General features: G+C 37.6%; 1 protein-coding gene across 1 annotated transcript; it reads left to right on the forward strand.

Moving 5' to 3' along the window:
- Window positions 1-11,311: 11,311 nt before the first annotated feature.
- On the forward strand, window positions 11,312-13,196 carry LOC126720074 (protein PLANT CADMIUM RESISTANCE 3-like). Its single transcript, XM_050422532.1, has 4 exons — window positions 11,312-11,614; window positions 11,905-11,976; window positions 12,068-12,280; window positions 12,859-13,196. Exons 1-4 carry the CDS (start codon window positions 11,425-11,427, stop codon window positions 12,939-12,941), a joined length of 558 nt encoding a protein of 185 aa, XP_050278489.1. The 5' UTR covers window positions 11,312-11,424; the 3' UTR covers window positions 12,942-13,196.
- Window positions 13,197-15,508: the final 2,312 nt, after the last annotated feature.

The following is a 15,508-nucleotide window of genomic DNA, read 5'->3' on the forward strand; positions in this document are numbered from 1 at the left end:
AGTGGTGGAGGTGTGAAACCACATGGATCTACCACATTTTCTCCAACACTCAAAACCTGGTATGTGGAGAGTTACGTTGTGGTAAAAGTTGTGTAAGTTTTTGTGAACTTACAATTTTTTCTCCACTACTTACAATTTTTTCTCCACTACTTATAACTCGTCAAATGGCGAGTTTATGACAAAAGTTGTGAAGTTTTTATGGTCTTAGCATTTTCGAAGAAGAAAACTCAACAAAAATAATATGGATTCTTAAAAATTATGACAAGACATTTAATTTTGAGCCAAAAGAATAAAGTAACTTAATTATGTTAAATGTTATGAATAAAATATATGTATTAATTCGACAATAAAGTAAAGAATAGGGCTAAATGGTATGACATTTCCCTAAACATATTAGTTAGAAACTTATTTAAAATAGTGAATTTTAATAGAGAAATATTTATTATAAATTAAGTGTTGTCCTTTCAAATTAATGCCCATTTGTTAGGGTTTCAAGCTAATAAAAGAGTTATTATGCACTGTATAAGTGATAATGCTAGGAACAAAAAAAAACTTACATAATTTTTGGCATAATTCACCACATTGTAAGTTGTGAGTGGTGAAAGTGTAGACCCACCTTTTTTTTAAACACTCACAACTTGCCACGTAGTGAGTTGTGGTAAAAGTTGTATAATTTTTTACGGTCCTTATATTTTTCAAGAAGAAAACTCAACAAAAATAAAACGGGTTTTTGAAAATTATGACAAAACATTTAATTTGGAGTCAAAAGAATAATGTAACTCAATTATGTTAAATGTATGACTTATGAATAGAATATGGTTGTTGCACATATTGAATAGAATATGTGATTTTGAGCAACAATTTTCAATTTTTAAACAACATTACACATATTTTTACACATTTTTTCATCCACACGTATTTTCAAAAAATACAAACATAATTATTAAAACAATATTACCAAACTGGCCCTAAAAATTAACCTTTAGCAAACCAGATACTAATGCTATTAACAGAAGGAATTTAGGGCATTTTTATATATAGGGCTCAGAACTCTTTCCACACTTAACGATGATGGTTTCTTGGTCTTTTTTGTTGTTTGAGGTCGATTGAAATGACCAATGACTAGTGCATCTACCCATGAAGCATGGTGATTACTTACAACCCACATCCCAAGGTCGGTTGAGGTGATTTATGGGCACTTTATGTCAATAGAATTTGTTGACTGCGCTTTCTTGTAGTCAAGCACATTAAAGCAAGAATGGGCATCTACCCCATTTTTCCCTTCTAGAAGCCAATTATCAGTTGTTCACAAAAACTAAGAAAAATCTAAAAATTGAAAACAACCTTAATTCCACCCAAGATGCAAAATATGGCCGCAAAACCCACTCAAACACCTCCACTTTGCTAAATTTGGTCTAATATGGGAATTCCAAAGCAAAATATGTAGTTTGACCAACTATTCGATCATTCGATTCTACTCCTAATGTGTGGTTAATCCAAATCCTTTAAATTGATAAATGGATTGCCAAAATCGAATGTAATAGGAACAAAATGTCACAAAAATGAGAAAAGCTTCTAGAACCGAAATCCTAAGAGCATTCATATTGGAAATGCCATATGCCATATGTTGATTTAATTTAGTATAAAAGCCCAAAAACCCCACTATATCCGGAATTGTAAATGTAGACTAATGCAAAAAAATTTGCAATTGTGCTATAGTGCAATTCTAAATGTAGAATCGTACTGTAGCTCAATTGTAAAAACAAAAATATTATTTTATTCCTTTTCTCTCTCATTTGTCTCTTGACTCTCCCACTCTCTCAACTCTGTCCTCCACGTCTCTCTCTCTCTCTTTCAGATTTCTCCCTATCCCTTTGCTTTCTCTCAGTGATTTCTCGCTCACCCTTTGCTCTCCCTCAGGTCACCGTTGGCCACCATCGTCCAGCAACACCAAGCCCAGGCCACGTCTAGATATTTTGTCCTGATGTGGCTTCGATATTTTGCTCTGATGGGTTTGCTCTGATGTGGGTGTGGTTTGCTCCAATCGTGATGTGTGCTGTTTGCTCTGATGGGTTCGATGTTTTGCTTCGATGTGGGTGTGGTTTGCTCCAATTGTGATGCGTGTTGTTTGCTCCGATGGGTCGTGGTTCCAGTGGTAAGTTTGGATAGGTGGATCGGTGTATCATGGGTCAAGTGGTGGCATGGGTTTGGATCATGGAGATTGGTGGGTTTCTCGATGGAGATTGGTGGGTTTTTGGGTGTGGATCAATGTTGTGTGTGTGGCTTCGTTGGTAGCTCCGATGGTGATTTTTTTTTTTTTTTTTTGTTTGGTATGATGGTGGCTTCAATGGTGGGGTTTTGGCTTGGTTTGAACTAATGCTTTATGGGTTTTTTTTTTCTTTTAATGTGGTTTTGGTTTTGGTTTTGGTTTGATGGTCCAGTGGGTGGTGCTGGGATATGTGGGGGTAACTGTGTGTTGGTGGTGTCATGGTGGTGGCATGGTGGCTATGGGGGTGACTGTGTGTTGAACTGTTTTGGTTTTATCTGTTGTGGCCTTGCTAGAGGTTGAGGGAGAAAGAGAGGAAAAGGAAGAGAAAAAGAGAAATAGTAAAAAAAGGAATAAAATAGAATATTTAAATAAAATGGGAAAAAAAATAGAGTTTTGCGATGTTTGATGTATTGTAAAATGGTATGGTATAATTGATAAAGTAACTTTTCGAGATGGTAAAATAGGATGGAATAGAATTTTAGGATGTGAATGCTCTAATCCCAACTGAATTTAGGGTTTAATCAAAACCTGACCAAATGATCTCCAAATTGTGCAAAATCACATATCTTTGGAAAGCTTACACAATAAAATTTATCATATTCAACTTCAACCCCAAACAACCAATTTATCAGAAAACTCACAAAAATCACTTACAGTGAAACCCCTCGAAAATACTTTAGGAGGCTTAAATTCTGAAAATCATACAAAACGCTCCAACCAAAGTACATAAAAAAATTAAAAAATAAATAAAAAACAATATGTGTAACAGGCTTTCCAATGGCGTATGGCATGCTCAATTCCAAGTTCAGTAAGGCCTCCATGCAAATGCATGCACTTTCACTACAATAATCAAAAAAATTTATGACGCACCAACTTCTCGAAGTCATAACTTTTCACACCAACCTCTAATAACTCAAACTTGGTGTCATTGGAAAGATGATTTTATTAAATTTCCAATGGTAACGTATTTTCTCTATTTTAATGCCCTCAGAAGTTAGGGGCAAATATAGGAAAGCATGTATAAATAGGCCCTCCTACCCCTCTATTTGGGCATCAAGCATCGAAGGAAGCCTTTCCATGCTTAAAAGGAGCTTCCTAGCTTCAGCTTTCCTTCTTTTGAGTAGTCTTTAGAAGTTTGGGAGTCTCATAGAGTTCATCCAGGGTTGTAGGATATATGATTGATTGACATCAACAGATTGCTATTGTCAAACGTCTTTCTACTAAGAACTCTGTGGGGGTTACTATCAAACCACCAAAGTAGCTAGGTGGTGGTTCTCTAGGAGTTCTTCCAGGATAGTAGCACTAGCATGTCTAATTGATTAGCATCAACGAATTACTGCTTAAAGAGTCTCACGACTAAGAACTTCATAAAGATATTACTCACTAGAGCTTTGAGCAAATGGGATTGAACTCTACCGAAATACTGCCAAAATGTTGTTGGCATGCTGACTGATACACATCCACCATGTTGTTGTTTATGATCAATTAGCCGAGTAGACGTTGTCTACTTAAACAATACATTGTTCTTAAACCCCTCTCATATAACATAGCTATGTATACATGCATACATCCTTCATAATCATATAAACCAATGCAAAAATTATATCAAAATTCTGGTTTTCTAATTTTTCACCCAAAAAAACAAATTCTTCATTTTATATTTTTAAGTGTAGAAATTTTGTCTGAAATTTTACTTTGATCCTTGTTTCTTGGTTTTTCATTAAAATCATCATTTTCAAAACATATTAACTTTATCCAAAATTCTGCTTTGATCCTAGTTTCTTGATTTTCCACAAAATCATAATTTTTTCAAAATTTCCAAATGCAAAAATTCTATCCAAAATTTTGATTTCCTGATTTTTTTTAGTAAAAAATAATAAATTTCAAAAACTAAGCCCGTGTTTGGATGCTTTTTTTTGGTTTCTCAATTTTTGTCACTCATCACTCTAAAATACCATGTTTGTTTGGCACCATTACTCACTTCCCATCACTCAATATTTTTCACACTATTTGTGGGCCCCATACCTGTCACCTGGTGCAACTTTTTCTTTTTCTTTTTTTTTCCTTCAGTACCCAAACTCATCGAACCTAGTGAAAAAAAAAAAAAAAGTCAAAAGGTGCGGCTGAGTACTGTTTGTGGGTCCCCTATGTATGTTTAATTACAATATTGTCATTGAGTTATGAGTTATGGAAACTAAAAACAGCCAAATGTGTTTTCAGTTTCCATAACTCATAACTCAAAAATCAGAGAATTGAGTAATGGAAACAGAGTTATGGACTTCCCAAACAACCTTTTTGCTATGGGTCCCACCATTTTTGAGTTATGAGTTATGAAAACTGAGAATTGAGTTACGGAAACAGGCCATCCAAACAGCCCCTTAACTTTTGCAAAATTCCTGCTCGACTTTCCACATTTCAAAAACCAATATTTTGCAAACATATACCCTAGTTTTAAGGTTTTCCTTATCAAAAACCTCATTAGCAAGCGAGATCACAAGATGTCTCCCTTTATGTGATCGACTAGTTCAAACCTCATCAAAAGATGGACCACATCATTTACCATAGAATAATGAGATCCTGATATTGGCTAACCCTCCAAACCGATCAAGCACAGGATACAAGACCCAAGTTTGTACCCTAACTCTCTTGTGTTCGGATCAAATCATGGCTTCTCTCAGGCCTAACTCACTCTCGCAAAAGATGCCAAACCAAAGTCTTGACTCCCTTGCACATTTCTTAGTTTAGGAGATGGTCTTGGTCTGATCAAGTGAATCCTACTCTCCTTTGTATTATTATACGAACGAGGCTTCTAGTCCTAGAAATAGAATTGGCCCAGATACATTGGTTATCAAACCCTTTTCAGATTCGCGTGCACAAAAATAAAAATTGATGATGCCAAAAATCGTCAGTGAGCTACACAATCCTCACATGCTCTAGACAAAACTTGTGAAACAAAGACAAAGAAGACCTTACAGAGAGTACCGGTGTGGTACTAGCTAAATACCCTCTGAAAGTTAAGTTATAGAGAATTTCTACAACTCTAGAGTGCCAGAGCTGGGAGTATTACACATACTTTGACTTCTGAGGGCTTTGGGTCCTCACATGCTCTAGATAAAACTTGTGAAACAAAGACAAAGAAGACCTTATAGAGAGTACCGGTGTAATACCAGCCAAATACCCTCCAAAAGTTAAGTTATAGAGAATTTTTACAACTCTAGAGTGCCAGAACTGGGAGAATTACACATACCTTGACTTTTGAGGGCTTTGGGTTTTTATAGTAGTGTAGAACTGACCTTTGTTTCTTGGAGGCAAGGGTGTTTCCTTGTGGGGAAGATCCTCATTAATACACGTATTTTGTGGGATTCTTTCCATGTAGAGACTTCGTTGATTTAGGGTTAATCGTGAGGCACAAGACATTTTCATATGAGGTTTCTTGGAGACCACTTAGGCCACATAGATGCTACATGGCTACATTACCTGTCTCCCTTGCATCTGTTTAGTTAGAATCCGTCCAATATGGAGGGTTCGTCTGTCTTCCTACCCTCCATCCGGGATACGATTTATTCTACCGGTTGTTTGTTAGTACGCTAGACCATCCCTTTCCTTAGTACCGTCTCTTATGATTGGCTTCAGTTGAACGGATCCATCTACTTTAAATTTTATCCCCTTCAGCTGCCCCTTCACTCTATAGCTCTATCACCTGGTTACATAGACGAACCCATAAAGTGACGGTCTAACTTAATTCTAGGGAGTTGCATCTTGATTGGCAGGCTAGCTTAGGATCATTAATGCAGGGGGCACGTGGCACAATTTTAGTGGTTGATCACTAGGACCGAAGCGTCTTTTCGTCTTCCGCACCGTTTCCTCTATATATAGGTTACTTCTCCCTTTCATTTTTACTTTCCGCAACAAATTTCTAGTGTCAGAGCACTACTGCCTCCTGCCAGAAACTATCATCCATCAATTTAGCGTGACTGTCTGTTACGCCACTTCCGTCGCCTCTTTGCATCGTTCAACTGTAAGTATCCTTCGTCTTATACTAAGATTTCTCTTTTGTCATTTACTTTAAATATTGTATGCCCATCGCATATGCAGACCTGTAAAGTCTTAGGAGTTTATCCATCACGTGTAGGTGATAGATGTCTAGTGAAGCGTCGAGTGAGCAATCGTGTATCCGCAAAGGAGCGGGCTACGATGAGGTGTATCCGTCTGGTCAAGATGACTCCGGCACCTCTTATGATGAAATGGTTTTGTCTACCAACTCACCTTCCGCAGAAGAGGATGAGGACTCGAATGTGGACGAATCAGAGAGTGGTTCAGGTAGGGATTCAAACAACAAAGAAAACATAGGAAATGTTGAATCCCCTATTAGATTCGTCACAAGTCCTGACGGTCTTAGGCAATTTCTCCTTCCCCTCATGCGGACGGTCAATGACTTTAACTCCATCATCAAAAGACCATACTTTGAGACCCTTCAAAAGAGGTATCAGATTCCCACCAACATCCCCATCCATCTACCCTTAAAATTTGAAAAATGTTACTACTAGGATGTCGAAGACGTCGAAGTGTACAAGCAGATGTTTAAGGTGGGACTTAGGCTCCCTTTAAATGCTCTTCACCGCCATTTACTTCAATACTTGGGGCTAGCCGTCACCCAGATCTCTCCAAACGCCTGGAGAGTCTTCCATGGAGCGTAAGTGTTGTATGGGGTCTTGAGCAACGGGGAACGTAAGTTGATGGTGGAGGAGTTCTTCCACTGCTGCCGTCCTTCTGAAATCTTCTAGTCTAGGGGGATGTACAGCTTCCTACCGAGGAAGCCGTCACTTAGGCTAGTGTGCGAGACTCCTAATTCCAACAGAACTGGAAGAGCCGGTACTTATTCATTTAGGGGGACAACTGGATGTGTCACCCTGATGATCAGGAGAACATGCCCATTGATAAAACTTGGGGGTATAATGCCCTTGTCTGGTAGGTGTCCGTCTGGTTTAAACTCTGTTTTCTATTTCTAGTTTCATGCGTTGGCCTAATCGTCTCTTATTGCAGCTCAGGACTGTTCAGAGGTTACTCTTGAGCAATGGAGTTTTTTGGAGAAGATCTTAGGATCAAGTTGGTGGAGAGGACATGGCAAAAGCTTATTACTTTGGACACCATTCATTGGTACTGTGAAGGTCCTAAGCCTACTGCTACCGCCTGTCGCTACGACGAACAAGCACACAAACATAAGTCCGTCACTCACACTTTTTCCTTCAATTTATAGTATTTTATCTAACTTCCTCTTTCCGTCCCTCTTGATGCAGAAATGGAAGATGGTAAGAGGAGGGCCTACATCCATCAGCAAGCTATTGTACAGGTGAAGAAGCAAAAGTAGAAAGGCATGCCCCTGAAGGGGACAAGTCCGGTTAACCCATTCACTAAGAGGAAACTGTCAAATAAGATTGACCGTCCTCCTAAAAAGCCCAAGGTGGTGACGGGGTCAACCGTTGAGGCGACCACTGATTCAAACAAGCTACCTCCTCCACCCCGTCCTAGGAAGGAAAAAGGTGTGATGACAGGTTAGGTTCTCGTCACTGAAAAGCACCCCGTCCTCCTCCAAGTGTAGGAGAGGTACATAGAGACCAAGTAGCAGCATGCGAGTGCTACATAGCGATGCTGGAGATGGACAACCACTTCCAGACCATGACCATAGAAAAATAACGAATGGTTGCAAAACCTGTTAAAGGGTTGGAAGAGGTACTCTTCGATGACTTCAGGCCTGATTGAACGACCAGGATTAGCACCATCGCCAATCCGCTAGTTCGTCAAGCGCTCACAACATTCCTAAGAGAAAACCAGGATATCTTTGCCTAAAGCCATGAAGACATACCCGGGATCAACTCGTCAGTCATGGTGCACAGGTTGAATGTATCGCCCTCCTTTCCCCCTCTACGTCAGAAAAAGCGAGTGTTCGCTTAGGAGCAAGACAAGACTATAACGGAAGAAGTCCGCAAATTGCAAGATGCAAAATTCATCAAGGAAGTGTACTACCTCGATTGGCTAGCCAATGTAATGATGGTCAAGAAAGCCAACGAAAAATGGAAGATGTGCGTAGACTTCACGGAATTAAAAAAGGCGTGCTCTAAAGATAGCTACCCCCTCCCGTGGGTTGACATCTTGGAAGACTCAACAGCAAGACACCAGTTATTGCTCAGTAGGGAACTTGATCATCAGATGATAGGTCGAAGTTACGACCTTCCATGAATTAAGGGTAGGACGACCTAGTATGGCATTGTAAGTAGACAAACAATCGATGACAAAGAATGTAACATCCTTAGTAATCTATTAAGGGCAATCGACAACCGTTACGGGCAATGTGCCCACACCAAGGGGGTATACTTTCGTTCCTCCAAACTCGACGAGCAGTGCATTGGTCAGTACGAGTCGCTCTCTCTCGATCCTCATCTGCTGGAATGTCGGGTAATAGAGGATATTAGTCGAGCTTCCATTATCAACTAGGACCCGGTGAGTGTTGTAATCCCCTACCCATATGCTAACAATGATTGCATCATCGTGTGGGTGGTGGAGACGTCGAGCGTCTTCCTATGAAAACCCAATTATAGGGTTGTCGATCAATGCCATCTTTGGAATGAAGCCTATCAGTTGGACACTCTGAACCATCCTTAGGTAAGTTTTACGTGTCTTTCTAGACGAACCGAAAGCTATGGTGCCTCCTACAATCATCCTTATGTCTCCTAAGAATGGCCTATGGCACTCATTATCTCTTCTTGCGACATGCTCCTATGGTGGGTCAACCCTTTCCTTGCTGACGAATCGTTGTAGTTTTTCTTGTCTGATTAGAGCTTCAATCTGTCAAGTCATTGCATTTAGACGTGTAGTGACCATGATCTCAATGAAAACGGCAATACTTGTCTCTGGACCTCTTGTTAGGATCTCCCTTCAATTTGCCAGGCTATGTCAAGGTCGTATCATCCTTGATCTGCATCAATACATGATCAATCGGGGCAGTCAGTGAGATAAAGTTGGTGAACCTTCTAGTAGGGGGTTTAGAGCACTTATCCTCCCGTTGGTCTCCGGTTCTAATCATTTTTTGTCTTCGGTCCTGTCGTGCATCTTCTTGCTTTTCCCTCTTCTTGGGTTTCTCCTCTCAAGCCAGCAACGCATCCTCTGCATTCATGTACTTAGTAGCTCGATAAAGCACATCTGACATGGTCTTTAGGTCATTCTTATATAAGGAGAACAAAAACTTCCCCTTTCGCAAACCGTTGGTGAATGCAGCAACAAGTATCTTGTCATTAACTTCTTCTATCGAAAGAGCTTCCTTATTGAAACATGTTATGTAGGACCTCAGCGTCTTGTCTTCTCGCTGTTTGATGCTCATCAGGCATGCAGTGGATTTCTTGTACTTGTGCCCCTTTATGAAGTGCGACGCAAACTATGCACTTAGCTCTTTGAAGGTACCGATGAAGTTAGATGTCAATCTGCTAAACCATATCCTAACGGGACCTTTCAATGTAGTTGGGAAGGATCGGCATATAATCTCGTCTGAAACACCTTATAAGTGCATGAAGGTTTTGAAAGACTCTAAGTGGTCCAAGAGATCCTTTAACCCGTCATAGGCTTCTATCTACGGCATACGAAACTTTGCAGGAAGGGGGCATAAAGTGATGGGTGTTGTAAATGGCGAGTCCATCTGGCAGACCAGCTCGTCAAGGTAGTTTGACACCTGCACCTTGAGGGCATTCATCATGAATTCCATCCTTTCCTTCATCATCTGCATCTCTGCGACCATATGTGGTGGTGCCATATCTGCGACGAATGGATGATTGATAACTTGTCACTCTTGTCTGCTCAAGGCATTGCTGCCTTTTGGTCCTTCTCAGTCCGTCCTTTCAATGCTGGTGCCCTCTTGCTCTTCTCCGTGACTGTTGGGCCCAACATCCCTTTGGCACAGCTCTTCCTCCAGGTCATGGTTTTGCTTAGTAAGGCATTCCACAGCCATGGCTAGGGTCTGTACCTGTCTTTCAAGGGAAATTGTGTGTGGTTCATCTCCATTATTATTGTTGGTTGCCATTGAGCGAGTGAGTACCATACAACTCTTTGTCTGAGAAGTGGTAATATGGCTACTATTGTTTTCTTTCCCACAGACGATGCCAACTAATGATGCCAAAAATCGTTAGTGAGCTGCATAATCCTCACATGCTCTAGATAGAACCTACGAAACAAAGACAAAGAAGACCTTGCAAAGAGTACCGGTGTAGTACCAGTCAAATACCCTCTGAGGGTTAAGTTAGAGAGAATTTCTACAACTCTAGAGCACCAAAGCTGAGAGAATTATGCGTACCTTAACTTCTGAGGGCTTTGAGTTTTTATAGTAGTGTAGAACCGACCTTTGTTTCTTGGAGGCAAAGGCATTTCCTTGTGGGGAAGATTCTCATTAATACACGTATTTTATGGGATCCTTTCCATGTAGAGACTTTGTTGAGTTAGGGTTAATCATGAGACACAAGGCATTTTCATATGAGGTTTCTTGGAGACCACTTAGGCTACGTAGATGCCATATTGCTTCATTACCCGTCTCCCTTGCATCCATTTAGTTGGAATCCGTCCATTATGGAGGGTCCGTCCGTCTTCCTACCCCTCCGTCCAGGATACAATCTGTTCTACTAGTCGTTTGTTAGTACGCTAGACCATCCCTTTCCTTAGTACTGTCTCTTATGATTGGCTTCAATTGAATGGATCCGTCTACTTTAAATTTTATCCCCCTCAAAAATAAAGCAGTTTACTGTGGAGATCTCATACAAGGGTGGACATAGTCCCTAGCTCTACGATAATTCTCACAATAATTAATCCTCAACTGTCCTGTCCCTGTGTACAATATAATATGGTTTACTGAACTTTTCTTCGTGATTCAAAAGTAAAAAAAGCAGAGTTTCAACCATGGCTGCGCTTGACTTGTAAAACATGAACATTCTGTAGTCACCATTTCTTAATCCTTACTCATACGGAAAAAACGAATCCCAGCATTTCCTCCACCACTAACCACCATTATATATATACATATATATATACCCCTATCTAAGTATCGCCTCCTCATAATTCTTTCAGCCTTTAAACCCTCTTTGTTCAAATCAATACGCAGTCCCATTTACTAACTCATCATGTATTCATCAAACCCAAGTTCAACAGAGCAGTACTCCCATGCGCCACCACCATTTGCTCAGGCCACCGTGACTGGTGTTCCAATGAACTCGACAAGCCAATACCACGAGAATTCCCAGCAAGCTTCATTTCAAGCTCCAGTCCCTTGGTCCTCTGGCCTCTATGACTGCTGCCATGACGTCTCAAATTGTAAGATATAGCTTAACACTTTGGCGTGACACCCTATAAGGCATCAGTGAAACACCGAACACTAACACTTTTTACAATTTTTTTTCCATAACATGACACAGTTGTTATGTAATAAAAATTATGTCAACGATAAATCTAGATGAAAGTAATATTAGTCCCAACATAACAACTCATATCAATAATTGTAAGAACAAAAGTTCTGAAAAATATTACTATATAAGAGACGCTCTCATTATTCCTATGCTTTTACAAAACTTAAATGCTACAGTGTTGCTCGGTATTTTTCACAGGTTGCCTGACATGCTGGTGCCCATGCATTACCTTTGGTCGAATTGCAGATATTGTTGATAAAGGATCAAAATGTAAGTATACAGTGAATATATATCAATTGGACGGTGATGGTTTTTGGTGGTGTTGATTTTTAAGAGTGTGGCATGGTGATTTGTGTTGCAGCTACTGGATTTAGTGAAGTAGTTTACGCACTAATTGCCAATTTGATTGGTTGTGGATGCTTGTACTCGTACCCCTATCGCACAAAAATCAGGCAGCAGTACATGTTAGAGGAGAGGCCTTGTGGGGATTGCTTGGTTCATTTCTGCTGCGAGCCATGTGCCTTATGCCAAGAGTATCGTGAGCTTGAAGCCCGCGGATTCGACATGACCATAGGTTGAAAAAAACACACTTCTCTTCTCCTCTTCTCTTTTCTCTTCTCTTTTCTCTTCTCTTTTCTTTTTTGTTTACAAGTAATTGAAAAAAAAAATTCCTTTCAAATCTTGGACCTATGATAAGTTGTAGGTAGAAATATATAACATCAAAGAAGAAAAATTACAATATGTTATAAGGTTTAATTATATTTTCAAAACGTAGTTTCTAAATAAGTTTCACACTCTTTTATATTGATTATTGACCCAAATGACATATATAGTCATGCATAAAAATACAAAGGTCGTATTGCAAGTAAATTGAAAATGGTTTTATTCCTATTGAGGATGAGTGAATTAATTTACCACATTATTAATATTTAAAAAAAAAAACACTCACACACTTAGACTGGTTTTGTAATAAAAATAAGTGTGGATATATACCTATAAATAATAAGATCAAAAAATATATACCTATGAATAATATAAAATGAAATAAAGTCCAAAAAAATAATAATAATAACTGGTTGTATAATATATCTTCTAGGGTTACTATTGAGGGTGAGTTTTGATTTTTTTTTTTTTTTTTGGGAAATTGTTTAGGCTGGAAAGGAAATGTGGAGCAACGAACTGGTGGAGTGATGGCTACAACAGCTCCAGTGTTCCAAGGAAGCATGAATCGCTAGAATATTGATCAAACATCGATCTATGATCTTATTGTTGATTGGCCTATTAATAATTAAGAAGATTCATAAGATTTGTGTCCTCGGGTAATGATTGCAATAATAAGACTACTGCTGTATCTGTTAAGAGCTCCATTTTTTCGTTCGCTAGTATTGGCCATTTGTTTTGTGGCACGTGCCACCATGTGTAATAAAGATAGATGAAGGTGTTTGCTTCATATGTAATAAAAGATAGATGAAGGTGTGCTTCATTTTGTGTTTGTTCGCATACTTCAAGTTTTTCATTTCATTTCTTTGGTACGTATGGGATCCACTCAAGGGTCCGTTTAAAATCCGTTTATTTTGCTGAAACTGAAAACTTTTTATTGAATGTACTATAAATAAAGGTAAAAGTTAGCTGAAATAATATAGTGAGACCTATAAATAATACTAAAAAGTGCAGTGAGATCCATGAATAGTAGAAAAAATAAGCTGAATAGTAAAATAAGTTAGCAAAAATAATTTTTGCCAAACGAACATTTATTTTGCTAAAACTGAAAACTTTTTGCTGAAAGTACTATAGATAAAGATAAAAATTAGCTAAAACAGTACAGTGAGACCCATGAATAATACAAAAAAAAATATAGTGAGACTAATAAATAATAGTAAAAATAAACTGAATAGTAAAATAAATTGACAAAAATAATATTGGTCAAACGGACACTTCATTTTACATCTATTTCCAGTACTGGTCTTTCCGTCCACTTTCATCAAGTACGCTGGCCATTAAGAGTTAAAAAATCAAAACGTGGCAATTGCACCTTTGGCCAATTTTTTCACATTAAAAATAGTCTTTAAAATATATATATATAGTTTTTTTTTTTAAATTAATCCAAAAAAATTTATTTGAACTTAACTCCTACATATAAAAACATTCTTCTTCTCTCTCCTGAACCAAATTCATTATCTCTTTACTTCCTCTATTTCTTTTTGCCTGTTTGGCATTAATTGGCTTTTTTGTTTGAGGTTTGTCGCTTCAAATTGCAAGAGTGGCTCTTCGAGTCTTTTCAGAACAATGGGTGTCGTCAACTTTGAATTCTAACTCGCTCAGATCACACCTTCGTAGGGCAAGAAGTTCAAAACTTGACTTACAGAAGGAAGCACATTATATTCTAATATAGTAAAGGCGTCTTATATGGCATATTTAAACACGGGCATTTTCTTGCTCTTGAGCACTTTATTTTTCAATATGGACATTTATGCTTTACTGACAGATTATATGGGGCCTAATCTGATAGTTAAAAGTGTCCAATAAGCCATATTTAGCAGTTCCACTATCAGTAATACATGGAAAAATTGAGGTGTTACTTCTTTCTTTTCTTTTCCTTTTTTTTTTATACAAAATATCATTTTATGTATAATTTTTTTTTTTTAAAAAAAATTTCCTAAATACAACTATACTTCAGCCAGCTTTCTATAAAATGTCAAATAAATTGATATCAAATGGACTAAAACTTGTCATTCTCTCTCTCCATTACTTCATGGTGGTGAAGATCTCAAACCAACATATACGAGATAATTCTGTTAATTTTGCTAATGTGGATGTGACTTGAACTTTTAATATGGTTGATTCTAGTTAGGCCAAGTATGTCATATAATTGGGATTGCAAATTAGCAAATTGTATGTGATATGCTCCTATATAATGAAATCAATTAATACAAGCATTTGGCTTTTTTAACTTCTTATTTTTTACATTATTTTTTAAAGTTCGCATTTTTTTCATATCATCATTTTAATAATATTTTTTAATTTTGTTTTAAGAGTTAGTCAGGATTCATCATCTTTTTGGATAAAGCAACACAACATTAAACAAATTATGAATTAATTTAGATTTTATATTCCCTAAGCAAATATTTAATAAAATAAAAACGTTGTTTTTTTAAAAATTCTTTAATTTGAATTTTTGTATATTATGTTAATAATTATTAATTAAATTTTTATTAAATATAAATATTTGTTGTCAATTTTTTTTTTTTTTTTTTGTGCAATACTGCGTAGATGAGCTACTGCCTACTAGTTATATAATAAAAAATAAAATTTTGTCCTACATGTCACGTGAATGACATGTAGGTCAGCGTAAATGTTCATATCATACAAGATATTTTGCTCGTGTTGTCTTAGAATAATTAACATAATTTATTTCAAGTAAAAATTTATTACAAAAATTTCAAGAAATATAATACTACTCTAGTCAAAATTCTATTACAATGTTTCAAGCAAGTAGCCGAAACCTTGATTTGTCAACTGGTCTTGGGTTTGGCGTCCATTCAAACTTCTAATTTCAACAACATTTTAAGTCCCAACTTGCTTCTTTCTCCAAAATAAAAAATTAAAAAAAAAAATGATCCCAGGTGGCTTAATTACGAGAAGTTTTGCATGGCTGGGTAAGCAGTATATCTTGAAATCAACTGAAATGTTTTCAGTTTCCACCAAAATACCCATAGTTTTCTTTTCATCTTCCATCAAAAGTACGAATTTTCAAGTTCTTTGAATTTTTTATTTTTTTTTAATTTTTAAACGGACCTGGAAC

Source organism: Quercus robur, chromosome 3 (genome assembly GCF_932294415.1).
Source record: "Quercus robur chromosome 3, dhQueRobu3.1, whole genome shotgun sequence".
NCBI lineage: Eukaryota > Viridiplantae > Streptophyta > Magnoliopsida > Fagales > Fagaceae > Quercus > Quercus robur.